The 27821-nt window shown below is 63.4% G+C and overlaps 3 protein-coding genes across 6 annotated transcripts in view; 2 read left to right on the top strand and 1 right to left on the bottom strand.

Moving 5' to 3' along the window:
* Positions 1-545: 545 nt before the first annotated feature.
* THOC5 (THO complex subunit 5) lies at positions 546-15774 on the top strand. Its single transcript, XM_064168292.1, has 20 exons — positions 546-649; positions 1421-1527; positions 2196-2339; positions 2768-2881; positions 3464-3561; positions 4126-4272; positions 6564-6678; positions 7095-7227; positions 8142-8219; positions 8456-8496; positions 9247-9346; positions 9723-9831; positions 11189-11290; positions 11445-11541; positions 11846-11960; positions 12844-12947; positions 13320-13407; positions 13732-13847; positions 14423-14613; positions 15600-15774. Exons 2-20 carry the CDS (start codon positions 1432-1434, stop codon positions 15661-15663), a joined length of 2052 nt encoding a protein of 683 aa, XP_064024362.1. The 5' UTR covers positions 546-649; positions 1421-1431; the 3' UTR covers positions 15664-15774.
* An 892-nt stretch (positions 15775-16666) lies between these two features.
* NEFH (neurofilament heavy chain) lies at positions 16667-22130 on the bottom strand. 2 transcript variants are annotated; one of them, XM_064168287.1, is made up of 5 exons: positions 21304-22130; positions 19735-19934; positions 19052-19176; positions 18262-18707; positions 16667-18207 (listed from the first exon to the last, which is right to left on the bottom strand). In XM_064168287.1, exons 1-5 carry the CDS (start codon positions 22100-22102, stop codon positions 17096-17098), a joined length of 2682 nt encoding a protein of 893 aa, XP_064024357.1. In that variant the 5' UTR covers positions 22103-22130; the 3' UTR covers positions 16667-17095. The 2 variants fall into 2 exon arrangements, with proteins under 2 accessions (XP_064024357.1, XP_064024356.1); XM_064168286.1 differs by having other exon boundaries at positions 16667-18707; positions 21304-22129.
* A 1943-nt stretch (positions 22131-24073) lies between these two features.
* The window catches only part of AP1B1 (adaptor related protein complex 1 subunit beta 1), a 28839-nt gene continuing 25091 nt past the window's right edge, over positions 24074-27821 (top strand). For 2 of the 3 annotated variants that reach the window (XM_064168284.1, XM_064168283.1), the window contains exon 1: positions 24074-24126. The gene's annotated coding sequence lies outside the window, so the exon portion shown is untranslated. The remainder of the gene's footprint in view (positions 24127-27821) is intronic. The other variant, XM_064168285.1, reaches the window with a different exon arrangement.

Here is a 27821-nt window from a genome sequence, read left to right as displayed (position 1 = left end):
CAGGCCCCTGAGTGTCCCCAGTGCCCCCCAAACCGATGGGCAGTTCCACTGCCGCTGCAGACCCCACACACCCTAAGGCTCTTTGCACTCTGCACTCTATGTCTGCCCCCCCAAACGCATGTGCACCCCCAGTGCCGCTGGGGACCCCATACCATGCCCCCCCCCCAGCTGCACTGTGCCCCCAGTCCCGCTGGAGACCCCATGCCCTGCCTTGCCAAGCTGGTGGACCCCCGCAGTGTTACTGGGGACCCCCTAATGCCACTGAGAGCCCCACCCCATGCCTCTCTGCTCCAAACCGATGGACACCCCAGAACCAAGCCCTCTCTGTCCCTGCAGGCGCTCCTCTGCCCCACGATCCCCCCTGATGCCACGGCGGGGGCGACCTCAGGGCTTCCCCCCGCGGTCTTCTGGCGGCAGGTGTCCGCTAGGCGGCGCCCTTCTGCCTCTGCGGCGCTGCTCCGCGGCGGTGCGGGTCCGCCGGCCCGCCTAGGGGGCGCTGTTCCGCGGCGGTGCGGGTCCGCCTAGGGGGCGCTGCTCTGCCTCCTTGCCGCGGCTCTGTCGCGCCGCGGACGTCACTGCCGGCGGCGCGGAGGCGAGCGGCGCGGCGAGGCTGGGCCCGGGGCGGCGAGGAGCTCGGTGCTGAGCTGAGGTACAGCCTCGGATCCCATGTGCTGGGTGTCAGGAGGGCTCCGGAGGTGCGGAAGCCCCCGAGCTGTGTGCGCTGGGAGGCCGGAGGGGCTCTGGAGCAGTGCAGGCTCCTAGGTCCGGTGTGCGGGGGGCGGCTCTGGAGGAGCAGAGCCCTCGGCGCGGTGGGCAGGGGTCCGCAGGAGCAGAGCCCTCGGCGCGGTGGGCAGGGGTCCGCAGGAGCAGAGCCCTCGGCGCGGTGGGCAGGGGTCCGCAGGAGCAGAGCCCTCGGCTCGGTGGGCAGGGGTCCGGAGGAGCAGAGCCCTCGGCGCGGTGGGCAGGGGTCCGCAGGAGCAGAGCCCTCGGCGCGGTGGGCAGGGGTCCGCAGGAGCAGAGCCCTCGGCTCGGTGGGCAGGGGTCCGGAGGAGCAGAGCCCTCGGCGCGGTGGGCAGGGGTCCGCAGGAGCAGAGCCCTCGGCGCGGTGGGCAGGGGTCCGCAGGAGCAGAGCCCCCGGCGCGGTGGGCAGGGGTCCGCAGGAGTGGGTGTCCCTGGGCCCCCCTGTGCTGCAGGGCTTGGAGGAGGCTCTGGAGGAGCAGGAGCCCCCGAGCTGTGTGCTGTGGTGCCCGGCCGGAGTGGGAGCCGAGCAGGGGACGCGGATGGGTGAGGGCAGGGAGCGGGCACGGGGGCTGACTGGGCCGGGAGGCTGCAGGGTCCAGGCGGGGGCAGAAGCGAGCGCGGCAGAGCCCCGGCCCGGGTGGCCGTGGCCGCCGTGGCAGCTGCGCCTGTCGCCCCGCAGCTGGCAGCACCATGTCGTCGGACTCCAGCAAGAAGAGGAAGCCCAAAGTGATCCGGACAGACGGCGGCCCGCAGGAGGGCAAGCGGGGCAAGGGCGATGCCGACCAGGTGAGGCTCCTGCCTTCCCCTCGAGCACAGCCACGGCCCAGCTGCTCTGGAGCTGTGGGGCTGAGGCCCGTGGCTTGCTGGTGCCCTGGCAGTGCTGGCTTAAGTCTTGAGCTCCATGATCTTGAAGGTCTCTTCCAAGCAAAAAGTTCCTGTCCTGTACCCTTCCCAGGTGCTTGTGTCCCTGAGGGTTAAGCAGCTCCTCTCCTGGCTGTGGGGTGGACAGAGGCAGGGAGTGAGACCCAGCAGTTTGGGTGGAAGGCCTGAGCTGCAGAATCATTGGGGCTGGAAGGGACCACAAGGAGCAGCCAGTTCCAACCCCCCTGCCATGCCCAGGGACACCTCACACCAGAGCAGGCTGCCCACAGCCTCATCCAGCCTGGCCTTAAACACCTCCAGGGATGAGGCTTCCACCACCTCCCTGGGCAACCCCTTCCAGGCTCTCAGCTCCCTCATGTTGAAGAACTTCTTCCTAACATCCAGTCTGAATCTCCCCATTTCCAGCTTTGTTCCATTTCCCCCAGTCCTGTCACTCCCTAAAAAGTCCCTCCCCAGCTTTTTTGTAGGCCCCCTTCAAATACTGGAAGGCTTCTCTTCCAGCTGCACCCCCAGGTCCCTCTCCTCAGGGCTGCACTCCAGCCAGGCACAGAAGCTGCTCTCTGCCCTTGCAGGACATTAGGTACTACAGTGAGGAGTGTGAGGTGGATCTCCGTGACCCCATCAAAGACTACGAACTCTACAGGGAGACTTGCCAGGAGCTGCAGAGGCTGATGGCAGAAATCCAGGAGCTGAAGAGCAGAGGCATCAAGGACAACGTAAGGAGAAGCCTTTAATGTGTTCTGTTCTTTGCTGAACGTGAGAGCAATGACAGCAGAAGCTGCCCTGCCTTATGGGGAGAGCTGGGAAATGGAACAGGCTGCCTTAAATCAAGTGCAGTAGGACTGGGGTTGAGAGGTTGGGCTTGGCTGAGCAGATGCCTCACAGAACAAGGTGTTCTAAAGCAGGTCTGGGTCCTGCTGATGGATGTGGGGCTCCTGGGGGAGAAGTTCATAGGATCACAGAATGGTTTAGGTTGGAAGGGAGCTCAAAGCTCAGCCAGCTCCAACCCCCTGCCATGGGCAGGGACACCTCCCACTAGAACAGGTGGCTCAAGGCCTCGTCCAGCCTGGCCTTGAACACCTCCATGGAGGTTGGGGAGCACAGAATGTGACCCCAGCTCCCAGCATCCCTCCCCTGCCACCAGGCTGCTGAGATAGATGAGCGGCGGGTCCAGAGCTGTGTCCACTTCATGACCCTGAAGAAGCTGAACCGCCTGGCTCACATCCGCCTCAAGAAGGGCAGAGACCAGACCCACGAGGTACAGCAGGGCTGCCTGGGGGTGCAGTGGCCTCAGGGATGCTGCTGTGCATGCCTGGATTCCCTCTGCGGGTGTGTGAGGGGAATGAATCACCAGCTGGGGCCTGGCTTTTGAGCTGGAGCTTCGTCGTGAGACTGCTGTGGTGATGTGGGAGCTGTGGGGGGAGAAGTGGTGCTAGCTTCTGTCCTGGGGAAGGGGAAAGCTGTCCCTAGACTGCAGTGCTGCCAGCCTGAGAGATGTGGATACAGTTGGCCTTGGAGCTCCTTGCCCAGACACCTCAGAGGGCTGTCACAGTTGCTGAGCACTCCACTGCAGCACTGGGGACAGCAGGGGGCTTGGCCTGTGTGCCAGCAGCTCTGCCTTGTGCCATGCCTTGTCCCTGAGATGAACTGGAAGAAAGCAAATTCAGTTTCTTGGGGTGATGGTTTGGTTTTCTTGCCCCAGAGAACATTACTGCCCCCTCTAAACCCCTTCCTCTCCAGCTGGTCTCATGGGGACTGTGGGTGCTGGTGACTCCCATGGGCTGGCTTCTGCTGGGAGGGAGGTGTTGGAGCTTCACCCTCTGCCATTTTGGTGTTGCAGGCAAAGCAGAAGGTGGATGCCTATCACCTGCAGCTCCAAAACTTGCTCTACGAGGTGATGCACCTGCAGAAAGAGATCACCAAGTGCCTGGAGTTCAAGTGAGTGAGGCCAAGGAGCAGGTGGGGCAGCAGTGTCTGAGATGGGCTGGAGGCCTCCAGCCTTTGCCATCTCCTGCCCTGGGAGCAGAGTGGCTGCTCCAGATGCCACTGCACAGGAGGGGCTGTCCCTCAGCTCTCTTGCTGGGACATGGGGAAAGAGGCTGGTGTAGGGAGGAGGAGAGGAGATATCCTGGGATGGAGGGACAGTGGAGGAGAAGAGAGGTGAATGTCAAAGCTGTGGCCCTTGAGGGACTCTCTGGCCCCTGCTCTCTCCCCCACAGCTAAGCCTTCCACTGTGCCTGCTGTAGGACACCACTGAGCTGCTGCCAGGAGGGTTGTGCTCTGGCTGCTGGCTGGGGCTGTGCTCTGGCTGCTGCTGGGGAAGGTGTCTCCATGGAAGGAAGGGACCCTCCTCAAACCTTTGTTCCCTCTGCCATGGCTCAGCTTGCTCCTGCCGTGCTGGAGCAGAGCGAACCTGGGGCACGAAGCCTCGGTGCTGGCTGCCCTCCTGTGAGGGTTGAGCTGGGCCCTGCTGCAGCACCTCTCATCCCTCTCTGCTTGCAGGTCCAAACACGAGGAGATTGAGCTGGTGAGCCTGGAGGAGTTCTACAAGGAGGCCCCCCCTGAGATCAGCCGCCCTGCCATCACCCTGGCTGAGCCCCACCAGCAGACCCTGGCCCGCCTGGACTGGGAGCTGGAGCAGCGCAAGAGGTGGGCCCCAGGGACCTCTTGCTTTGCTGTCACCTCACCAGGGCTGGCAGCAGGGGGTGAAAAAAGGCTTTAACTGCCTCTTGAAATCATCAGGGTGGAAGAGGTGACAGATTGGTTGGGTGGCTGGGTCCTCCCTGTGGAGCTGGGCTGGGTGAGGTTTATAGATCAGGGAGTTTTCTCTCGCAGCATAGAGGCATGGAATGGGTTAGGTTGGAAGGGACCTCAAAGCTCAGCCAGTTCCAACCCCCCTGTGCCATAGGCAGGGACACCTCCTGCTAGAACAGGTCACTCAGGGCCTCATCCAGCCTGGTCCTGAACACCTTCAGGGAGGTTGTGGAACACAGAAGCACCAAATGTGATCTTTGATCATCCCTGATGGAACAAGGGCCTGGTGGTCCTGGAGATCAGAGCAACCTCCAAACCAGGACTAGAGATGCCCCAGAGAGGCCTGAGCACCATATCTGCTGCTCTGAGTGGTGACAGAGCTCTTCTGATGGAGCCACAGGTGGAGCCTCAGGAAGGCAGCAAGCAGCAGCCCTGGCTCTTGGCTGCCAAGGGAGGAAGAGGGCTGCAAAGGTGCTGAGGGGACTGCAGCATCTCTGATCAGGAAGAACTGAGGGGATTTGGGCTCTTTAGCCTGGGGAAGAGCAGCCTGAGGGGGATCTCCTGAATGCTGATGGCTTCAGGAGGATGGGACCAGGCTTTTGTAGTGGTGCCCAGCGACAGGCCAAGGGGTGATGAATGCAAACTTGCCCCTCAGGAGTTCCATCTGCACATGAGGAGGAACTTCTTTAACTTAAGGCTGCTGGAGCCCTGGAGCAGGCTGCCTAGAGAGGTGCTGGAGCCTCCATCTCTGGAGACAGTCAAAACCCTCCTGAGTGTGTGCCTGTGTGACCCTGCCTTGGCAGGGAGCTTGGACTCAATCTCCAGAGGTCCCTTCCCATCCCTGCCATGCTGTGTACAGAAATGTTAGTGCTTGCTGAATGGCTGCTTGGAGGCTCTGGCAGCAGGGACTGAGCTGCCCACCTGCTGAGAGGTGATACCAAGGGAGGGGTGGTTAGGTGCTTGCATCCAGAAGCCAGCTCTGCTGTCTCTGCCACTCTCCTGTCTGTCCCTCCCTGTTCTGTCTGCTGTGCTGAGGTGTGAGGAGCAGAAGGGAGCTGAGCTGGTGCTGCTGCAGCTCCTGCCTGTGCTCCTGAGGCTTGCCACAGTGGGGAGCTGCCTGCCCAGAGCTGAGCCGTGCCAGGCACTGCTGTCCTGGGGCTGGCAGCCACCTCCTCAGTGCAAGCTCCAGCCCTGAGGTGTCTCTGGGCGCAGGCAGGCCAGGTGGCTCAGCGGCTCTGTGCACTCTTGCCTCATGTGACAAGAGGTGGCAGAGCCTTGCTGTGCTGTGATAGGGACCAGCAGCTCTTACCCAGGCTGCAGCCCAGCCCAGCCTGCTGGAAGGGTTGGCAGGGGCCTGCTGCACAGGCAGCTCAGCAGAGCAGCCAGCAAGAGGGGCTGGGGGGGCTCTGACACCTCCTGCTTCCTCTCTCAGAGGCTCTCCATGCCAAACCCAGCTCTTCCCTGCCTGAAGCCCCAGGTTGTGCTGCAGCTGAGGCCAGGTGGCTCTGCCTGCAGCACAGGCACAGGAGTCCTCAACCTGGAGATCTCCTGAGGGTTCTCCTTCAGAGTCATCAGAGAGCCTCAGGCTGGTTTGGGTCGGAAGGGACCTCTGAAGGTCATCTAAGGGCAGTCCCCCTGCAGCCAGCAGGGACAGCTGCAGCTGGAGCAGGCTGCTCACAGCCCCAAACTGCCTCACCTGCAGTGGTGCCAGCCATGGGGCATCTCCCACCCCTCTGGGCACCCTGGGCCAGGCTCTCAGCACCCTCAGTGGCAAACATTTCTCCCTTCTCTCCCCTCTCAATCTCCTTCTTTCAGTTCCAAACCTTCCCCCCTTGTCCTGGCACTACAGACCCTGCTCAAAACTGTCCCCAGCTTTCTGCTCAGCCTCTTTCAGTGCTGAAAGGCCTCCAGAAGGTCTCCTGGCAGCAGAGCCTGGCATGGAAGCACATCTGAGGGCAGGTGTGGTGGATGTGAGCATAACATGAGGCTGAGTTCCCACTTTCCCTATTGGCTTTCCAGCTCTAATCGATTCCTTTCTACCTCCACTTGACCTTGGTGTGAAGAACTCTTTGTTTGTCACCATGTCTGAGCTCTCCTGGCTCCTGCTGTGACTTTTGCCAGGTGAGGAGAGCTGAGCTCCCAGGTGGGCTTTGGAGCTGTGGCTGTAACCTAAGTCCTCCCCCTAGGCTGGCAGAGAAGTACAAGGAGTGCCTGACCAGCAAGGAGAAGATCCTGAAGGAGATCGAGGTGAAGAAGGAGTACCTGAGCAGCCTCCAGCCTCGTCTCAACAGCATCATGCAGGTGTGGAGCTCTGCAGGAGGGAGCAGGCCTCCAGCAGCTGTGTGCTCGCTGGTGGGGCTGGAGAGGGCAGAGCTGCCCCCAGCCTCCTTGGCTATGCGGCAGCTGCTGCGGAGCTGCGGCTGCAGCAGTCCTGAAATGAGCCCTTCCCTGGGGAGCCCCGCACGGCTTCAGCCCCTGCTGGTTGCCTGGGGAGGGAGGAACAGGAGGAGGAACTGGGTTAGCTTCAGATCCAAAAGTTTTCCAGGCTGCCAGCCCCTTCCCTGGGGGCTCCCCGTGCCCGAGCCTGCCCTCAGCCCTGCGCCAGGCCTGCCCCGCTGCTTGCCAGCCCTCACTTTCCAGCTCGGGGTGAAGGAGGGAGCGAGGAGGGGCAGCTGCTCTGTTTCCAGTGATGAAGGTTCGCTCTCTTCCTCCCCCAGGCCTCTCTGCCTGTGCAGGAGTATCTCTTCATGCCCTTTGACCAGGCCCACAAGCAGTACGAGACCGCCCGGCACCTGCCGCCGCCTCTCTACGTTCTCTTCGTCCAAGCCAGCGCCTACGGCCAGGCCTGCGGTGAGCACCGAGGCAGCACAGGCAGCTGGGGCCAGGTGTCACTCAGAGCACAGCTCTGGGCACACTCTGGGAGGTCCTTGTCCTGCCACCTGCTCTGCAGGCAGGTTCTGCTGAGCCCAGAGCAGCAGGGTGGCCTGGGCACGGGTGCAGCGAGGCAGCAGCATTTGACACCTTGTTTGCTCAGCTCTCTGCCTGGGAGGACTGCTTGGGAAGCTCACTGCCCTCCACAGCTCCCCCTTCTCAAGGTCACCAGGGGTGTCCCTGCAGCCCAGAAGCTGGCCCCTCGTGTGGGTGCTGTGTTGTGCCACCCGTGGGTGCTTCCATGGCAAGGGATGCCTCTGCCTGCCCTCACAGACCCTCTTCCCTGCAGCTTCCCTGGGAGCCTCTGTCTCCATCTCTGGGTTTCCAGGGGCTTCCTGAAGCCTTCCTGAGTGGGGAGCCCTGACAGGGCTAAGGGTCACTCTGGGCTGCCCACGTCTCCTGAGTGGAGAGAGCTGTCCTGTGAGAGCTGCAGTCCCACCTGCTCTCACACCTCTTGCAGTGGAGGAACTGGGAAGGAGCACACCATGGCACTTGGCCACACCAGCTCCCTGCTGATGGGCCTCTGCAACCCTGGTGCCACAGCTCCTCACTCTGCTTGTGCCAGCCAGACCCAGTCCCCCTTGGCTCTCCATAAGGATTTGGCCTTCCTGGTTTGCAGGGGCAGTCCCTCAAAGCCCAGCACCTTCCCTTCTCTGGCCTCAGGAGCTGTGCTGGCCCCGCTGGACAGCTGCTGCTTGCCACCAACCCTTCCTTAGAGCTTCTCTGGCCTCCTGCAGCTGGGAAGCAGGAGCCTGCTGGAGCTTGCTTGCTTCTCCCTGCCCTCTCCCTGCAGAAGTGGGGCTCTCACCTTGCTGTTCCTGTCCCCTCTGCAGACAAGAAGCTGGTGGTGGCCATTGAGGGTAGTGTAGAGGAAGCCAAAGCCCTGTACAAGCCTCCTGAGGACTCACAGGGTGAGTTGGGGTGCTGTGGCCAGAGGCAGTGCAGTGCTGCTGGCTGAGTCCCTTCCAGCTTGTGCCCTCTCTCCTCAGCTGCTCCTTCTGACAGGTGTCCCCCCTGGTCCTGGGGATGTGTTCTGCGACCTCACAGGCTGCTTTTGTGGGGGTGGTGCAGAAAAGGGGTGGTGGTGGTGGTGGGAGAGGCAGCAAGCCCCAGGGGGGTCCCTGCTTACAGCTCTCTCTCTGCACAGATGACGAAAGCGATTCGGACGTGGAGGAGGAGCAGACCACGGTGAGGGACAGCACTGGCCCCTGCCTGCTCCCCTCCTGGCTTGTGGGCAGCCCAGGCTCTACCTCCTGCCTGGGAGGTGCTGGGAGAGCTGAGCCTCAGTGAGTCTGGCAGCTGGTCCCTGCTGGCACTGACCTCCCACACAGCTGTTCCTTGGCAGGAGGGAGCTGCCCCAGTGCAGGAGAAGCAGGGTAGAGAGCTGCCCAGCTCACATCCCACCCTGCTCACATCCACTTGGAGCTGCTCCACTTTGTATAAATAGCCTGGGGCTCGGGAGGCTGCCTGCATGCTGCTGTCCCTCTGCCAGTCAGGGCTGTGTGTCCATCCCCAGGGCAGGATTTAGGTCTCCCAGGTTGTACCTTCTGGGCACAGGGAAGAGGCTGTGAGTGCTGGCTGCCTCAGAATGGAAGCCCAAGGCAGGTCTGCCTGGTGTATGGGGCCAGGAAGGTTGTCAGCCTCTGCCTCTCATGGTGGGGAAGCTTTTGGGCCCTTGCCCTCATCTCCCAGGGGCAGGGACACTCTGGGAGATGAAGGACAGCAGGAACTGGAGCTTCTTCATCCTCACCATGCAGCAGAGCAGAGGTGTCCTGCTGCCCTCCCTGCCTGGGGCTGCTCTGTGGCCACTGGCCGTGGGGACTGGGCAGCTGGGTTAGAAGGAAGGAGCAGGGGGAGGGGAGGGAGTGGAAGGGGAGGGGAGGAAGGGGGTGGTTTGCTGAGGGGCAGGAGGCTCTGACCCTGTCTGACCCTGCCCAGAAGCGGCGCAGGCCCACCCTGGGCGTGCAGCTGGACGACAAGCGCAAGGAGATGCTGAAAAGACATCCCCTGTCCGTCACCATCGACCTCAAGTGCAAGGGTGAGCAGCCTCTGGGGGCCCTTGGGGTGTGGCAGCAGCCTGGGCAGCCTGGGGAGAGCTTGGGGGCCAGGAAGGCAGGAGAAGAGAGAAGTGGTTTAGGAGCTCTGTCTGCTGGAGCTCCTCTCGCCCACGCTGCAGAGCAGCCTTGCTCTGACACTTCCTCTCTCCAGCTGAGAGCTCTTCTCCTGTGTGCTGGGGCCTCAGGCCTGACAGAGGCAGCTTGGCAGGTGCTGCTGGGTGGTGGTGGAGGCTACAGTCCCAGGCTTGCTGGTTCCTCCCCACGTTGTCTCTGCCTCTAGCAGGGGAGCACTGCGGAGGCTCTGCAGGGCCCCAGGCCAGAGCAGGCAGTGAGCTTGGCCCTTCTCTGTTGGTGCAGATGAGAGTGTGCTTCACCTCACCTTCTACTACCTGATGAACCTCAACGTCATGACAGTGAAAGCCAAGGTCACCACTGCCGGGGAGCTGAGCACAGCCATCAGTGCTGGGTAAGGAGGGCCCCAGGCGTGCTGAGCCTGCAGCTCAGCAGGCAGCGACTGCTCTGCTTGCCGCCGGCGTCCTGCCCTGGTGTCCTGCTGTGTTCTGCTGAGAGCTGCCCCTCGGCCAAGTGGTGCAGAGCCAGGAGCAGCCTGTGGTGGCAGCGTCCCTCTCTGCTGAGCACCCGGTGGGGCAGAGTTACTCTCTGCTCAGTTGCCTGCTTCTGACAGGCGAGGTTTTAAGCTCAGCTTCTCACCTGGGGCACCTTCGGGGTCTTTGTGTAGAGCCGTGGTTCCTAAGTCCTGTGGTGGACAGAGGAGACCCCAAGGAGCAGGAGCTCTTTGCCTCTGGGCAAAGAGGAGCATCTCTGCCTCTGGGGAGGGTTTGCAAAGTAATCATCTCAAGTCCATCCCCTGCCCTGCAGCATCTTTGCTGTTAGCTGCAGGGCCTTGCCCGTAGTGCTGCCACGTCTCAGGCATCCTCTTCCTCTCCCTCTGCCGTGCCAAGGCAGGGCAGGGAGGTTGGGAGCCTTAGGGAAGCAGTACCAGCCCCACCAGGAGCTGGAGGAGAACCTCCCTCGCCCTTTGGCAGTCACTTTCCTCCCTCCCGTGCCTGCCAGCTCCCTTTGCCCATCTGTTCTGTGGGTCACTTTGTGCTGAGTGCCAGGGCTGGAGCTACCCCTGCATGGGCTCCCATCAGCTGCTGGCTCTCTGCTGGTTCTCCCTGGGTCAGGAGGAGGCGCCTGAGGAAGAGGGAGGTGGAGAGGGGCTGGGCTGGGCTACCTGGAAGCAAGTTCTGCCTCCCAGCCTGTCCCACATGAGGCCTCTCAGTCCCCTTAGCATTCTCTTTTCCCTGCAGCTACCCAAACCTCTCTGTGGCAGCAGCCAAAGTCTCTCTGCAGGCAGCTCCCTTCCCCCGAGCTGGCTCCAAAGCAGTGAGGCTCTGCCTTGAGCCAGGCCTCAAATCCTGCAGCCCTTTCTGCTCAGGGAGACTTGTGGGTAAGGTCAGCCAGGAAGCATTTTGCTTCAGTAAGCAGGATGCTCCTGCTTCAGCTCGCTGGGTGGCAGAAAAGCTGTGCCCTGCTTGTGCTGGTGGTTCCTCCCTGCGGGGCAGCAGGGCTTGGAGTTGCTGTGCTGCACTCAGCAGTTTCCCAGGCAGCAGGAGCTGCTGTGCTGTGATTTCTGTCTTCTTCACAGCCAGGGAGGGCACAGATCTGCTTCTGGAGCAGAACTAGGGGCCCTTAGGTCTTGAAACCCAACTCTCAGAGCTGGTAATCCCTGGTCCTGGGCACGGAGACTGCCAGTGGTTGCCCCAGCGAGACGGAGAGCCCAGGCTGGCGCTGACTGATCTCTCCCCTTCTCCTGCCAGTGACCTGCTCTCCCCAGACTCCGTCCTCAACTGCCTCTACCCAGGAGACCACGGGAGGAAGACTCCCAACCCAGCCAACCAGTTCCAGTTTGATAAAGTGGGGTGAGTGAGGCAGCTGTGCCCAGGCAGCTGGTGCCAGTGTCACTGGTATCATGTGGACTGTGGGCACTGCTCCCTCCAGCTGGCTCCTGGGATGAGCAGTGGTGGGGCAGGAGATGCTGTGGGCTGGTGTAACCTTTCCTCCTTGTCCCCACAGCATCCTGACCTTGAGTGACTACGTGGCAGAGCTGGGCCACCCTTACGTGTGGGTGCAGAAGCTGGGTGGCCTGCACTTCCCCAAGGACCAGCCCCAGGCATGTCTCAGTTCCTTCCCCCCACCAGGCTGGGCTTGGGGGAGGGTTTGGGGGGCAGTTGTGTCCTGTCCCATTCTCCCAGACCATGCTGTCACCAGGGTCCCATCCCCTCATCTGTGCTCCGTGGCTGGCACAGTGCTGCACACAGTGAGGCTGCTCCAACCTCTTTGCTCTCCCATGTGCGACCGCTGAGCCCTGTCACTGAGCAGTCACTTGAGCCTGTGCCCGTCCCCAGGGCTGGGTGGGGTGGCTGCTGGGGGCCCACGGCTGGCATGGCAGTGATGTTGTCCTCTCTTGCCCACAGCACACAGTCACTGCAGACAACTCCCTGAGTGCCAGCCACATGGAGCTGACAGTGAAGCTGCTGCGCTCCAGGCTGCAGTCTCGCCTGGCTCTCCACAAGCAGTTTGCTTCCCTGGGTGAGTGCCTGGGGACAGGGGGTGCAGTGCCAGGGTGACTGATGTCACCTGTCATGGTGCTGCTGTTCTGCAGTGCCCCCTCAGCATTCACAGTCAGTCCCTCTGTCCTTGGTGGTAGCAGGGCTGTGGGGGCTGCTCTGTTTTGAGAGGGAGAGGAAGGCTGTGCCCCTTTCCCGGTGCCCTGTGCCCCTTGTGGGACTGGCTGTCCCTGCACTGGGAGTTGACTCAGGCCATAGCAAGGGGTGAGCCAATGAATCCCAGCGTGGTGGGGTTGGAAGTGACCCCTGGGGATCATCCAGTCCAGCCCCCTGCTCCAGCAGTGCACCCACAGCAGCTTGCCCAGGGTGGCTTGGAAGCTCTCCACAGAAGGAGACTCCACAACCCCTCTGGGCAGCCTGCTCCAGGCCTCCAGCACCCTCACACCAAACAACTTTCTCCTCCTCTTCACATGGAACCTCCTGGGTGCCAGTTTGTACCCACTGCCCATTGTCCTGTCCCTGGGCACCACTGACAGGAGTCTTATCCCCCACAGGACCTTTCTCTCTTGCTTAGCACTGCTCAGATGCCCTCTGGGGCTGCTCTTCTGCAGGCTCTCAGCCCCAGGGCTCTCAGCCTTTGCTCCTCCCAGAGCTGCTCCAAGCTCCTCAGCACCCCTGCAGCACTGAACACACCCCCATGTGCTGAGCACCCACTGAGCAGGCTGGGCCTGTGCTGCCAAGGCTGTGAGCTCCAGTGGGATCCCAGCCCAGGCTGCCACTGCTCCGCTCTGGGTGCCAGGTGAAGGTGCCGAAAGGGACCCTGTCCTTGGGCCCTTGTTTGGGAGCAGTCCCTCCGGCAGGCCAGTGGCAGCTCTGTGCTCAGGTGGCTGTGTCCTTGCCCTCAGAGCACGGCGTTGTGCCAGTCTCCAGCGAGTGCCAGCATCTCTTCCCCACCAAGGTTGTGTCGCGCCTGGTGAAGTGGGCAGCGATTCCCTACGAGGACTACGCGGTGAGTGCCCAGCAGCAGGGCACTGCTGCAGCCCCCTGGGGACCGCAGCTGCTCCCCTCCCCCTGTTCTCTGCTCTCCTCTCCCCTGCTTCCCTCCACTTCCCTCCCCTCCCCTCTACTCTGCTTCCATCCCCTCCCCTCTCCTCTCCTCCCCTCCGCTCCCCTTTCCTCTCCTCACTCCCCTCTCCTCTCCCCTCTGCTCCCCTCTCCTCCCCTCTCCTCACTCCCCTCTCCTCACTCGCCTCTCCTCTCCCCTCTGCTCCCCTCTCCTCACTCGCCTCTCCTCTCCCCTCTGCTCTGCTCTCCTCACTCCCCTCCCTCCTCTCCCCTCTGCTCCCCTCTCCTCACTCCCCTCCCTCTGCTTTCCTGGTAGGAGCTGCCCTACACCAAGGACGTGATAGAGGCTGGCTTGGCTGAAGACACTCACCTCTACTACATGGCCTTGATAGAAAGAGGAACAGGTAGGGAGATGCTTTTCCTTCCCCTGGCAGTGCCTAATTCCCATTCCCAGGGCAGCTTCTGGGGTTCCTTGTGGGACATTGCTCCACGAGCTGTGAGTGCCATGAGCTTTAAGTTGGAGATGAGCAAAAATCTGACTGGATTTTAGGAAGAAGTTCTTTGCAGTGGGGGTGGGGAGACACTGGCACAGGTTTGCCCAGGGAGGGGGTTCAAAGCTGTACAGAGGTGGTGCTGTGTTGGCCTGGCAGTGCTGGGGTAAGGGTTGGAGCTGATGATCCTGAAAGTGTTCTCCAGCCAAGAGGGCTCTGTGGTTGCTTCCTGCCCAGCCAAGCTGCAGGCTGCCGTGGTGCTGAACCCAGGCTACTCCACCCTGCCACCTGTCTTCAGCCTGTGCCTGTCCTGGAAGGGAGAGCGAACCAGCAGCAACGACGACAACATTCGCGTAAGCCAGGGGCAGGCTGGGGAGCCACTGCCCTTTGGGGACTGTCCCCAACCCTCAGCCTTCCCAGTTGGTCCCTCTGGCCTCTGTGGTAGCAGGGCTGTGAGGACTGCTCTGTTTTGTGAGGGAGAGAAAGGCTGTGCCTCCTTCCCGGTGCCCTGTGCCCCCTTCCTGGTGCCCTGTGCCTCCTTCCCGGTGCCCTGTGCCTCCTTCCCGGTGCCCTGTGCCCCCTTCCCGGTGCCCTGTGCCCCCTTCCCGGTGCCCTGTGCCCCCTTTGGGACTGGCTGTCCCTGCACTGGGGTTGATTCAGGCCATAGCAAGGGATGAGCCAGTGAATCCCAGCGTGGTAGGGTTGGAAGTGACCTCTGGGGATCATCCAGTCCAACCCCCTGCTCCAGCATGGCACCCACAGCAGCTTGCCCAGGGTCACAATGCCCAGGGTGGGTTGGAGGCTCTGCAGAGGAGGCTCCACAACCTCAGCAGGCTGGGCTGAGGTGGGTGAGCAGGGCAGGGAGATCCAGTAGATGGGTCCTGGGAGGTCAGAGCAGAGCCCCACACCATGTTGATTCCTCTGCCAGGCCATGGAGAGTGAGGTCAACGTGGACTACAAGGAGCTCTGGGGTCCCAAACCTGGCTACCAGCTGCTCACCAACCAGCTCCAGAGGCTGTGCATGGTGCTGGATGTCTACCTGGAGACAGAGCCTCACGACCCCAGCGTGGAGGGGCCCAAGGAGTTCCCCCAGGAGAAGATGTGTCTGCGCCTGGTCAGGTGAGAGCCCAGAGGCAGTGTGATGGTTTGGGAGTTACCTGCCCCAGCCCACAATGAAATTGCCCAGACCAGACTCAGCTGGCTGGAAGTTAAGGAGTGAAGCTTTGTAGCCACAGCTTAGCACAGTGTACAGACAGAGAGTTACAGTATCTACAGCTGTAGGCAGCAGCACACAAGCTAAAGGTAACACAGAAACACAGCAGCCCTCCCAGAAACCAGAGTCCCCAGGAGGGGCTCCCAACCACCCCTCCACCTTCTTCCCACCCCTCTACCTTATCCCAGAGTCTGCCTTATGTGCAAGGTGAGCTTGGAGGCTCAGCGAGGGGGGTTAGAAGCAGAAGGATTTGTTAGACAGCAGAAGCCCAGGGGGAAACTCAGACTCCAGCAGACAGAGACTTTCTGTCTCATTTAGAGCTATAGAATCACAGAACCAAGCAGGTTGGAAGAGAGCTCCAAGCTCAAACAGCCCAACCTAGCAGCCAACCCTGCCCAACCAACCAGACCATGGCACTAAGTGCCCCAGCCAGGCTTGGCTTCAACACCTCCAGGCACAGCCACTCCACCACCTCCCTGGGCAGCCCATTCCAATGCCAATCACTCTCTCTGACAACAACTTCCTCCTGACATCCAGCCTGAGCCTGCCCTGGCACAGCTGTCTGTGTGCCTGCTTTCAGAGGTCTCAGCAGGCCCAGGAGTGCAGAGCCCATCACCATTGCTGCCTTTTCACAGCCTATACCCGAATATTTCTCACTAGAATATTCCAGTTTGCCTCAAACCAGCAGAGGCAGCCAGGAGCTGGCAGGGAGGCAAAGGCGCTGGCAGGGACCCTGCTGGCACTGCTGTCCCCTGGTGCCAGCCTTTTGCCCTCTCCTTTGACTGCCTCTAGGGGGTTCTGCCCCCTGCAGCTGGGCAGGACCCCAGCCCTTCCTCTGGCTGCCTTGGGCTTCCTGACCCTCGAGGGTCAACCTCTCCCCCTTCTCTTGCAGGGGTCCCATGCGCCTGAAGCCCTTCAAGTTCAACTACCCTCAAGGCTTCTTCAGCCATCGCTGAGCACCTCTGGGCCTCATCCTGTCCGTGGGCAGCATCATCCCTACCCCAGGGTCTGGGTTTTGTGTGAAGGTTTTGTAGCCAAAGGCATTAAACGCTGAGCTTGAAGGAAAAGTTCATCCGTGTGGAAGGCTGGGGGTGGGGAGAGCCCCTGGGGGCTGCAGCAGCCCTGGCAGGCATTCTGCAGCTGGTGCATGCCCCTGCCTGCTGCCTGCTTTCCCTCCCTCCACCGCAGGGCCCCGGGAGCTCAGAACAACCTGAGGTGGCTAAAAACTGCTCTGGCTATAAATAGTCCCTTCCGGAGCCCGCACTGCAGCCTCAGCCTGTCCTTGCCTCCCTGGCTGCCAGCCAGCTGACTCTGCACAAAGCCTGCAGCGGGGGGGGGCTTTGCTGCATCCCTGGCCCTGGGACACGCACGGCAGAGCAGGCTCCTGTGAGAGGCAGGACCTCATGGGGGCGGGCAGGGAATCCCAGCACCTTGAGTCTCCCCTTCCTCGGAACCTTGCAGCTCCCTGCTGTGGGTCCTGCCCCGCAGCCAGGCTGGCAGAATTGGGGTCCCCCTTGCCCGAGGTCGTCATTTCTTTCCCAAGGGTGATGCCTGCCCCAGGGAAGGCTGACAGACCTCTCCCCACCCTGTGCAGTGCTGCAGCACTTGGGTTACACCAGGCCCTACCCCGACCTTGGGAAGTGCTTTAAAAGGAGCAGGAAGAGGGGAAAGTAAAAGGCAGAATGAAACCAGTGAGAGCCTTTGCAGAGATCTGGGGGGGGCCGGCCCTGGTTTCAGACCCACACGGGGGTCCTTTCTGCCTGCTGTGGGGTGAGCTCTGCCCCAGCAGCAGCTGAGCTTTCCCTCTCAGGAGGAAACAGAGGGGATGGAAAGCCCCAGGTCACCCCCCCAGCCCCGGGTGACAGATCCCAACCTCCTTAGCTCAGGCTTTCCTGCTTTGCTTGGTCACCTCCTCCCCCCCTCCCCTCTGCCCCCACCCCAGCCAGCAGAGGCAGGAGGTCTCTCTGAAGCACTTTATTTGGTTATTGCACAGTAAGCAAACAACAGTGGGCAGAGGTTCCTAGTGCACTGTGAGCATCCCTGCAGCACCCAGCCTGCCCCCCCTCCCCCAATGCCCGGGGCGCCTCTGGGAGGGACAGTCCTCACCTCTAGGTCCCCCCGGCACCCCCCCATCCCAAGCAGTTAGCGCTCTGCCATCGATTGCACAGACATAGATAATGCACTTAGTGGAGAAGGTGCCCCCAGGCTCTTCTCCGAGGTTACAATTCAAGTGTAAATGTGGCTCTGGGCGGGGGGAAGCTGCCGGACAGACCGGGGCTGGGCCCCTACCAGCTGCGTCTCCATCAGGGACCTGCTGCTGTGCTGGAGCTCGGCACGGCCAGGGGCGTGGAGCAGCTCCCGGGGGGCTCTGCAGCTTCCAGGGTCCCCTCACTTCTTCCCCGCTGCAGGCACTGGCTCCGGGGCTTTGGCCTCCTTGCCAGAAGGGGCCTCAGCCTTGGGGGGCTCCTTACTGGCTTTGGGCTCCTCTTTGGGTTCTGCTTTAGCTTTGGGCTCCTCTGCCTTCTCCTTCTTGGGCTCCTCTGCCTTCTTCACAGCTGCTTTGGTGTCCTCCTGCTGAACTTTTGGTGCAGCCTTCTCAGCCTTGCTTTCTTCTGCAGGTTTGGGGCTGGGCTTGGAGGCCTCTTTCACTGGGGCTGGAGGCTCTGGTGCAGCAGCTGCCTTCTCCACCTTGGCTGGGGCATCCTTCTTGGGAGCTTCCTCTTTCTTGCCTTCTCCAGGCTTGGAGGGAGCCTTCACCTCCTTGGGTGGCTCCTCCTTTGCAGGGGCTTTGGGCTCCTTTGGAGGGGGGGGGACAGGCTCCTTGGCTGGGGCCACCTCCTGCTCTGGAGACTTGGCCTCCTCCTTCACAGATTTGACTTTCTCTGGGGACTTCACAGCTGGGCTCTTGGCCACCTCTTTAGAGGGGGTTGGGGGCTTCTCTGGGGACTTCACAGCTGGGCTCTTGGCCTCCTCTTTAGAGGGGGTTGGGGGCTTCTCTGGGGACTTCACAGATGGGAGCTTGGGTGCCTCTTTTGAGGGGGGTGCAGGTTTCTCAGGGGACTTCACAGCTGGGCTCTTGGCCTCTTTGGAGGGAGGTGCAGGTTTCTCTGGAGATTTCACAGCTGGGCTCTTGGCCTCCTCCTTGGAGGGAGTTGGAGGTTTCTCAGGGGACTTAACAGCTGGGCTCTTGGCCTCCTCCTTGGAGGGAGTTGGAGGTTTCTCTGGGGACTTCACAGCTGGGCTCTTGGCCTCCTCCTTGGAAGGAGCTGGAGGTTTCTCAGGGGACTTCACAGCTGGGCTCTTAGCCTCCTCCTTGGAGGGAGTTGGAGGTTTCTCTGGGGACTTAACAGCTGGGCTCTTGGCCTCCTCCTTGGAGGGAGTTGGAGGTTTCTCAGGGGACTTCACAGCTGGGCTCTTGGCCTCCTCCTTGGAGGGGGTTGGAGGTTTCTCAGGGGACTTCACAGCTGGGCTCTTGGCCTCCTCCTTGGAGGGAGTTGGAGGTTTCTCTGGGGACTTCACAGATGGGCTCTTGGCCTCTTTGGAGGGAGGTGCAGGTTTCTCTGGGGACTTCACAGCTGGGCTCTTGGCCTCCTCCTTGGAAGGGGTTGATGGCTTTTCAGGGGACTTGACTGCTGGAGTCTTGGCCTCCTCCTTTGAAGGGGACTCAGGTTTCTCTGGGGTCTTAGCCTTCTCTTTTTCAGGAGATTTGGCCTCTTCTTCACCCTCTGCTTCAGCTTTCTCTTCCTTCTCCTCAGCTTCCTCTTCTTCAGCCTCTTTCTCTGCCTCCTCCTCCTCTGTGACCTCCTCAGTCACCTGGATTTCCTCTGTCTGCTCCTCCACAATCACTGTCTCCTTCTCAGATTTTTCCACCACCTTGATCAGCTCCTCACTCTTCACCTTGATGTTGGTGGTGATGCTGGGAGCCTTGGGGACCACCTCAGGGAAGGAGAGCATCCCAATGCCAGCCTCCATCCGATACTCCTCCCCTTCCAAGAGCTTTCTGCCAGGAAGAGACCAGAGCAGGGTGGTTAGCGATGGCTTCTCAGCCAGCTCTCATTCCTCCTGTGACCAGGGGGTGCCAGCCATGCCCACAGCTCCATCTGCCTCCTTGCCCTGCTCTCAAACTCCTCCTACACCCTGGGCAGTGCAGCTTTCCCCACCCTCCAACGAGCTGTGTTCAGGGCTAAGTCCCCCAGTCAGATGTTGCCTACCATGGCCTTGGAGGAGGGTTTAGTTTCCCCCTCACCAAGTGGGGGGCCCTCATGAGTGTCCCCCAGAAACCAGCACTAGGATCTGGGCCCAGCACACTGAGAGCCTCCAACCTTCCCCTTGGCCTGCCCATACCTGTAGGCAGCAATTTCAATGTCCAGAGCCATTTTGACGTTGAGCAGATCCTGGTACTCGCGGAGCTGAGCTGCCATCTCCCACTTGGTGTTCCTCAGCTCGCTGTCCAGCTGCTGGATGGTTTCCTGGGGGCAGAGCAAGCAGCTGGTGACATGGGGTGAGGGGGCAGTATGGAAGAAGAGGACACAGAGCTCCCCTGAACAGTCCCCTGGGGCTCCAAGGAGGGGCTGCCCACCCACAGAGGGAGCTGCAGACACGGAGAAGGGAACTCATCCAGGGGCAGTTTTCACCCTGCACCACCTCAGCTGAGCCCCAAGCCCCTGACCCACTCCAGAGCTCCCTCCAGCATGGACAGGCTGTGGGGAATCTCTAGGGCTTGAGTCTGGTGGTCACCAAACCCTGTTGGCTGCTGGGGATGGACACCTCTCTGGGGCCAAGGCTTTCAGTTCATGGCCCAGTCAGCTCCACTGCAGCTCCAGCTATGGGGCACACGGTGGATGCTATCTGTGACCAACATGGGGAGCACAGCTCCACCACAGGTGAGGGGCACAAGAGTCTGGATGCAACCTCAGGCTGTGGGTGCCTGATCCCCAGGAGCTGGGGAAGCTCTAGACACAGCCCCAGCACAGCCCAGCAGCCGAGCAGCCTCTCCCTGCCAGACGCTGTCCCCTCTGCCCCGTCACCTGGTAGGTCAGGACATCTGCCTGGTGCCGCTCCTCCGAGTCCTGTCTCTGCCTCTCCAGTGACTCCTGGGTCCCCTTGAGAGCCTCTAGCTCGGTGGTCTTGGCCTGGAGCTGTCGGCGGTACTCGAGGATCTCCTCCTGGGCCAGGCGCATGGCGTCCGTGTTCACCTTGGCCACCTCCGAGAGCTTGTCCAGCCTCACTGCGCAGGGGAGGGACGAGGCTGCGGCGTTCCCTCCTCGAGGAGCCCCAGCTCCTTCACCCTGGCCTGTGCCCATGCCCTCTGCAGAGGCTCCCTGGGCGTGCTGGTGGCACCAGCTGGGCCCCGCACCGTGACCGTGAGCTGAAGGTGCCCGCGGGCAGGACAGGCTGGATGGGTGGGTGCTGGCTCCTGCCTGGCCTTGTTTTCCCGCAGGTGCTTCCTGAGAACCTCCCCATCCCCTCCAGCTCCTGCTGCAGACCTCCAGGGTCCTCCGGAGCTGCCTGCCCGCCCGGCGGCCACACCCTGCCAGGGCCGGCCTGGGGCCAGGCGTGGGGGGAGGGTTTGCCGCAGCTCCCTGCAGCCGGGGGCACAGGGAGGGATGGGCAGCGGGGGAGGGGGCAGCGCTCCCAGGGACCCCTGGGGACAGCGCAGGGGGAGGGTTTGCCGCAGGTAGCTGAAGCCCCCCCGGGGTACGGGCAGCAGGGGAGGGGGCAGCGCTCCCAGGGACCCCTGGGGACAGCGCCCACCGCTGAGTAAGATGCTGGCGGCGCTGTCCGTGGTGCTGAACTCGCCCTGCAGCACGCAGCGGTGCTGAGCCCGGCCCCCCCCCCCGGTACCATAGTGCCCCCCACCCCAGCGCAGAGGGACACGCCCTGCTCCCCACCACCACCCAGGGATGCGGCACCCACCCCGCTTTGTGCCCTCTTGCTCTCCAGCCTGCCCTGCTCCAGACGGGTGGGGATGATCGAGGGCACTCTTAGGCGGGGGAGGGGAGGGGTTGGGCGGCACCCCGAAAATATGGGGGTGACCGGGGCAGTGACCGTGCCAGCCTCCTGGAACGCAGTGCAGGGCGGGACAGGGCAGCCAGCGACAGCAGGGAGCCGCTGGCAGCGGTGCCCTAACACAGCCTCAAAGCACAGTATATACGGGGGGGGCTCTCTGGTGGGGGCCCGCCAATGCCTCCCTGGAACACAGATATATGGGGGCGGGGGGTACCTGTACCCCCCTAGGGAGGGGTTACATACATGGGTGCGTGTGGGGGGTGGAGGGGTGGTCGCAGTTCCCCCCCCGAGCCGAGCTTACCCAAACACTGTCGAAGAGCAACACAGACGTGGAGTCCCTGTTGCCCTCGGGGCAGGGATACCCCAACAGCCTCCTGGACACAGTGTATGTATTGGGGCAGAACGGGGGATGCTGTCCCGAGTGAGAGCCCTCAAACACCCCGGGGAGCACAGGACACATATAGGGGGAGGGTCCCTGTTCGGTCGCTCTGAGCCCTCCGGCAGGGCAGCAGCCCCGGGCACGGGAGAAGGCGATGCCGGCTGACCCCTCCGCGGGCTGCGGCTCGGGGGAACGCACACAAACTCACCACGGAACCACTCCTCAGCCTGGAGGGTGCTGCGGGCCGCCGTCCCCTCCAGCTGGGCGCGCAGGTCGCGGAGAGCGGCGGTGACCCCGGGGCGGAGAGCGGAGGGAGGCTCGGTGGGGAGTTCGGGTCGGGCTCCCCGCAGCAACGCTCCTACCTCTGCCCGGTGCTGCCGCCGCAGCAGCTCCGCCTCTTCCCTCAGGGCCCGGGCTCGCTCCTCCAGCGGACCCCGAGCCCGTTCCGCCTGCGCGGAGCTCTGAGCCAGCCCGCGGGCGGCCGCTTCCAGCTCCGTTCGCTGCCGGGCTTCTTCCTCCAGCCTGCCCCGGAGAGCGGCCACATCCTCAGCCAGGCGGGCCCGCTCCAGCCGGAGCTGCCCCTTCTCCGCTGCCAGCCGCAGCACCGTGCCCCGCATGTCGCGCAGCTCCCGGGCGTACAGCTCGCCCATGGCCGAGCGGCCCGCCTGCTGCTGCCGCAGCGCCGCCGCCTCCGCCGCCAGCGCCCGGTTCTGCTGCTCCAGAGCCCGCACCCGCTCGATGTAACCGGCGAAGCGGTCGTTCAGCACCTGCAGCAGCTCCTTCTCGTTCCGCGCCCGCGGTTCGCCATTCAGCGAGTCCAGGCTCTCGGTGGAGGAAGCGGCTCCGCTGCCGCCTCCGACCACCGCCGCCCCCCGAGCCCGACCCACCGCGGGGCCCGGCCACGAGTAGAAGCCGCTGGAGGAGGCGGCGGAGCGCGGGGGAAGCCGGCCCGGGTCCTTGCGGAGCCCCCCCGGGGGGCCCAGCAGCGTCTCCAGCATCAGGCTCATGCTCGACCCCCGCCCTCGCTGCGGCACCGTCGCCGCCTCCCCATTTTATAGGGCTCGGGTCTGCCGCTCCGCCCCGCCGCCGGCAACGGGGATGGGCACCAACGGCGGCACCGCCCTGCACCGCAGCCCCGCGGGGGGTGACACACGGCCACGGCCCGGTTGGGATGCAGGGACCCGTGATTAGGAGCGAGGACCACCGCGCCTGCAGAACAGGAGCCACCGGGGTGGAGAGAGAGCTCTCCGGGGAGAGAGAACGGGACACCGGGAAAGGAATGGGGTCTCCAGGAAGAGAATAGGACCCCCGGCAGAGAGTGGGGACCCCTGGGAAGTGGGACCTCCGGGGCGGGAGCACGGACGCCCGGGCAGAGAGTGAGGGACAGCCTGCGGAATCCCTAGACACGGAAAGTGAGCGCCCGCGGAAGGGGCAGAGACCGCCCGGGACAGAGCACGGCCCCGCCCCGGGGTGAAGGAGGGTGAAGGGGACCCCGGGGGGAGCACAGGCAACCCCTCCCACGGCCCTGGTAGGGAGCGTGTGTGTGTGTGGTTCAGTGCCAGGACCCCCGAACTCCGTGGGGCCCTCAACTCCGTGGCCCCCTGGGCCCTGCTGGGGAACAGGGGCGGGGGTTACTGCTGGCTGGGGCAGGGTCTCTCGGCTGCCGAAGTGGACCACCGGGACCGCTGCCTCGCCCGGGCTGCGGGCACTCCTGCAAGGACGGGGGATGCCAGGGCTGGGGGGGAGACTCCCACTGCGGCCCCACCCCGAACCTGCCCTGGGCGTGAGAGGGGGGAGCTCAAGGCACCCGCAGGTACGGACCGCCCGGCCAACAGCCAATCAGCACTCGCGGAGCGCCTGGCCAGTCAGCACACCCAGCCAATCAGCGCTCACAGCCCGGCCAATCAGGAGTCACACAAAACCCGGCCGTTGACTGGGGTGGATGGGACTGGACGTGGGGCTGGGAAGAGGGCATCAGGGGCTGGACGTGGAGCTGGGAAGAGGGGATCAGGGGCTGGACATGGAGCTGGGAAGAGGGGATCAGGGGCTGGACATGGAGCTGGGAAGAGGGCATCAGGGGCTGGACATGGAGCTGGGAAGAGGGGATCAGGGGCTGGACATGCGGGTAGCCCATGGGCCAGCAGAGCCCAGCCAATCAGCAGCCAAGTGTATCCAGCCCAGCCAATCAGCAGCCGGGTACCTCCAGTGCAGCCAATCAGCACTCTGGCAGGCCCCTAGCCCGGCTGGGGCGGGTTGGAAGGGTGCTGGCCATGGCCTCCCAGTGTGCTGCGGAGCCTGCTGGGACGGCGAGGAGAGGATCCCTGTCCCCAGGGCCGCGCTGCCACCGCTGTCCCCTGCAGCCGCACTGAGCTGTGGGGAGGAACAGGGCTGCGTCCTGCTCCAGCCCATCACCACCGCGGTGTGTTTCCCACCTCCGCGGCCCCCCAGGGGTGGGGGAGCAGCTGTGAAGCCCGCAGGGGATGCAGCTGGTAGGGGGTGACGGCTGTGACCCTGTCCCCTGTCCCAGCATCTTTCTGCTCCACCTCCCCTGTCCCCATGCGCTATTCCCTGTCCCATGCCTTATTCCACCCTCTGCGCTGTCCCCCGTGCCCGCAGCTCCCTGTTCCCACCTTCCCCGGCCCCCTCCTCGCTCCCCGCTCCCATCCCCGCTCCCGTCCCCCTCCTCGGTCCCCCCTCCTCGGTCCCCGCTCCCGTCCCCGCTCCTGTCCCCCTTCTCGGTCCCCGCTCCCGTCCCCGCTCCTGTCCCCCTCCTCGGTCCCCGCTCCCGTCCCCGCTCCTGTCCCCCTCCTCGCTCCCCGCTCCCGTCCCCGCTCCTGTCCCCCTCCTCGCTCCCCGCTCCCGTCCCCGCTCCTGTCCCCCTCCTCGCTCCCCGCTCCCGTCCCCGCTCCCAGCCTCTCGCCCCGCCCCCGGCGTGACCCCGCCCCCACCTGTCTGGCCCCGCCCCGGAAGCCCGCCCCCGCGCGGCCCTCACTTCCGGCGGGCCGGTGGCAGCGGGCGGCAGCTGCGGCAGGTACGGGCCGGGGCCGGGGGGGCGCAGCCGGCAGCCGCCGCTGACAGCTGCTCCGGGCCGCTCCGCTGCGAGGCTGCTCCCGGGGCGGGGGCTGCTGCGGGCTGCGGCCGTTGGCCGGGCCGGGCCGGGCCCCGCCCCTCTACCGGCAAGCTTCACGCCGGGTCGGAGCGGGCCGTCCCGGTGGGCCCGGGCCCGTCCCGCTCCCCTGCTCGGGGCTGGCGTTCCGCACTCCCCCCTCGGGCCCGGGATCTTTCTACCCCGGGACCCCTGTCCCTGTCCCCTGCCCGCGGCGGGCAGCGGGGCTGCCGCTCCGCACTGCGCTCCGGGGCCGCCTCGGGCCGGCTCCGCTCCTGCAGCTGTCCCCCCCAGCCCCGCAGCAGCCAGGGCACCTTGCTGCAGCCAGAGCCACCCGGGGCTGGTGGGCAGCGCCGGTCGCTCTGCCTGTGCAGCCGCTGGGCTGCGAGGCCCTCGCCTCCCTCCCGACTGCGGCAGGCACGGCTGGAGCAGCCGCGGGCCCTGGCTGGCACCGCAGAGCCTGGAGCCCGCTGCTCGGGGGCAGGAAGGGAAGGGACTCGAGAGGTGGCAGTCACACGGAGCCTGTGGGCACCCCGGGACAGTCCTGCGGGCTGGGGCTGTGTGTGGCTGCTTTTGGTGGAGGGGGAAATGCGCTTTGGGGTGCTGCCTGGTGGGGCAGAGGCGCTGGGGGGGCTTTGGGGGCTGACAGCCTTTGAGTACTGTTGGTGCTTGCTTCTCAGGGCCACGGTGATTGAGGGCATGGAGAGGCACTGTGAAGATCCTCGGGGAGAGGCTGGCACTGGGAGCTTGCTGGGAACTGGGCATGGATTGAGGGAAGGCTCCCAGGCTCACATCCTGTGCCCACTGCCTCCTCTGTGGAGGCTTTAGGGGGCAACCCCCCTAGATTGGTTAGAAGGAGTCTGCAAAAGTGAAGCTTCTGCCCAGAGGAGCTGCTGCTTAGGGGTTCTGCTTCTCTGCAGGGGTCCTTTGCTGCTGTGGAGCTGGGCAGAGCAGCAGTGGGGCCCAGCTGGGCTGTTCCCACTTGCCCTTGCCCAGGGTGTGGGATTTCAGCAGGTGCCTTGGGGGAGCTGTTGGTGTGGCTCGTTCCAGACTTGGCTGTGGAGCCCTGGGCTCAAGCCACTGCAGGAAATGAGCTTGGCACCCTGGGACACCGAGGGGCAGTCCAGAGGTGTTGGTCTTTGTCTGGGTGGTGTCCAGCCTCTGGGCCCTGCAGAGCCTGGCTCGGCAGGAGGATGTGCCCTCTGCTGTGGGAAGCTCTTCCTGGGGCTGCTGCTGTGTCCCAGCACCTCCAGAACAAGAGCCTCAGCACCTCTGAGGGTGCTCAGCTGGGGTTTTGGAAGGGACATTGGAGATGTTATCGCTTCTGGAGGTGGCCTGGGGGCTTGTGCTGCTGAAAATCCCCCCTGGCTCTCCAGAGCACCATGCTGTGGGCCCTGCAGCAGTGGGGTCCCTGCAGGGAACACCTCAGGGCTCCCCTCTGGGGCTGGATTTTGCTCCTCAGTTAGCATTTGATGGGATGGATCTCGTGGGGCTCACCTTGCTGCTGCCTGTGGCCCTGCTGCCATCTGGGTTCATCCAGGGCCAGCTGTGGTACTTGGGGTTTTGGCATCCCTCAGCAACTGATCTGCCACGAGTCTGGACACCTCAGTGGGGAGCTTGCTAAGGCTTGACCCCCCTGCTCTGGTGGCTCATCCTCCGGGAAGAGCAGTGGCAGCATCCCCACATCTCTGCCTAGGCGACCAGCTTCTGTTGCTGGAAGCTGACAGGCTCCTGCCAGCAGCACCTTGGCCTTCAAGGGTGGAGGAACTGGCAAGAACCAGGCTGGTGGAAGGAGCTGGAGGTGGTTAACAAGCCCTCCTCTTCCTCTTCCACCCAGAGAGGAAAGCAGTGGCAGCAGTCGTGGCTTCGTGTCCCTGCTGACAGCAGCCACCTCGGTGAGCTCTGTGCCATGGTTGTTGCTGTTAGCCCAGGGGTAGGAGCATCTGCTTCACCCAGGACAGGTGGATGTGGGAGCCTGCTGGCCTGGCAGCTGGGAGGAAGGGGATGGCTGAGCTCTGCCATAGCTCAGGCTCTGTGTGCTGCAGGAGCAAAAGGACCTGCTCGGAGCTGCCTGTCTTGAGGAGGGATGTCAAAAGCAGCTCCTGGCAGGAGCCTTCTGCTGTGTGTTGTGGCAGTGTGGATGATGTTTCCCCCCCTGAGGCAGGTGGGAGGTAGAGTGATGTGGCCTCCTCCCTAGGGGTGTTCAAGGCCAGGATGGATGAGGTCAGAGCAGCTGAGTCTAGTTGAGAGGAGTCCTTGTCCATGGTGGGGAGGTTGGAGTAGATGACCTCTGGGGTCCCTCCAGCCTAGGCCATGCTCTGATGCTGAGGCTCTGCAGAGGGGTTGCTGATGGCACCAGCTCTGGTTCCCCCCTTAGCAGGGCTTTTGCAGAGGAGCTTCCCCACCCCTTGGCTGTGGGGACCTCCCAGGAGCAGAGAGTGGGGCTTAGATGCTGCAAGCCCCCTCCTGCCCTGCTCCAGGTTGCCAGAGAGGGTGAGGGTTTGTGCCACTTGTCCCCAGAAGGAACCTGAGGAGCCTGAACTGGGTAGGGTTGAGCTCTTGAGTGCTCCTCACCAACACCCAGCAGCCATTCGGCCCCCAAGTCCCTACAGACACTTTTGGCTCCTTGAATCCTGCTTGCAGGGTCAGCTTTTGGAATCAGCTTGGCAGGAAAGGAGGGTAAAAACTGAGCTAGCACAGGGGCAGGGACTGCTGCCTCCTGTTGTGCCTGCACATCTTGGCTCCAGCTTTTTCTGGCTGCTGCTGCTGCTCTGCTCAGCTCCTCCTGGACAGATCAGGGGGTCCTGGGATGGGTTTCCCAACCTGGAAGGGAGCTGGGTGGGAATGGCTGGAGCTGGGGGAGCAAAAGCCTGCTCCTGGCTCTGCATCTCCCTGTCTGCAGATGAGCTCCTGCTGCCTGCTTCTGCTGGCTGAGTGGAGCGTGTTCAGCAAGGGCAGTGTTTGCAGCTCGCTGTGATGACTCCAGGTGGTCAGAGCTGTCCAGACGAGACCAGGGCTGTTGGCTCTGGGTCTGACACCTCTGCTCCAGTGTGCTGCAAATCTGCTTTATTTACTGCTGGGCTCCAGCTTGGGACGCTGGATCCTGCCCCGTCTGTCCCTTGTCCTGGTTCCAGGTGGACAAAGAAGGCCAGGGACAAAGCTGGGGCAGTGCAGGAGCTGCTCTGCAGTCCCTCAGCCGTTTCCTTTGCCCTCCTTAAAGCTGGAGTCTGGCAGCAGCGTTGGAGCCGGCCCAAGGGCTGAGCTCTGGGGAGTTCACCTTCGGCAGGGCTGTGCCAGTGATGGTCGCATCCTTCAGCTGGCTGTTAGCTCTGTTTGCCGGCGGAGAGGGCAGAGGGTGCTGAGCACCCAGCTCTGATGCCTGCCTTGGCCTCTCATCGCCCTGCTGGAGGCGCTGGGCTGTGCCGCCGGGGGGCTGAGAGTCGGCGGTGCCTTAGTGCTGCAGGCTGCAGGAGGGGGAGGCTGTGCTCGAGCTTTCGGGGGTGCCGTGGGCGCTGCAGGGGTGAAAGGAGCAGGGCGGGTGGGTGGCCCTGCCTGGCTCAGGAGGAGCAGGGGGGTTGGATGGCTCGGGCGTGCTGCAGGAGCAGCTGGGAGGCAGCAGG

The sequence above is a fragment of the Pogoniulus pusillus genome, chromosome 30 (genome assembly GCF_015220805.1).
Source record: "Pogoniulus pusillus isolate bPogPus1 chromosome 30, bPogPus1.pri, whole genome shotgun sequence".
NCBI classification, from domain to species: Eukaryota; Metazoa; Chordata; class Aves; order Piciformes; family Lybiidae; genus Pogoniulus; species Pogoniulus pusillus.
This window is presented reverse-complemented; position numbering and strand designations above follow the sequence as displayed.

Excerpts from the sequence above, each read along its gene's own strand:
- THOC5 (XM_064168292.1), top strand. The coding sequence starts at position 1,432 with ATGTCGTCGGACTCCAGCAAGAAGAGGAAGCCCAAAGTGATCCGGACA. Across the intron at positions 4,273-6,563 it reads GAGCTGGAGCAGCGCAAGAG|GCTGGCAGAGAAGTACAAGG; the intron begins GTGGGCCCCAGG and ends TCCTCCCCCTAG. Across the intron at positions 12,948-13,319 it reads TTCCCTACGAGGACTACGCG|GAGCTGCCCTACACCAAGGA; the intron begins GTGAGTGCCCAG and ends CTTTCCTGGTAG.
- NEFH (XM_064168286.1), bottom strand. The coding sequence starts at position 22,102 with ATGAGCCTGATGCTGGAGACGCTGCTGGGCCCCCCGGGGGGGCTCCGC. Across the intron at positions 19,935-21,303 it reads GGCTGAGGAGTGGTTCCGTG|TGAGGCTGGACAAGCTCTCG; the intron begins GTGAGTTTGTGT and ends TCCCCTGCGCAG. Across the intron at positions 18,708-19,051 it reads ATTGAAATTGCTGCCTACAG|AAAGCTCTTGGAAGGGGAGG; the intron begins GTATGGGCAGGC and ends TCTTCCTGGCAG.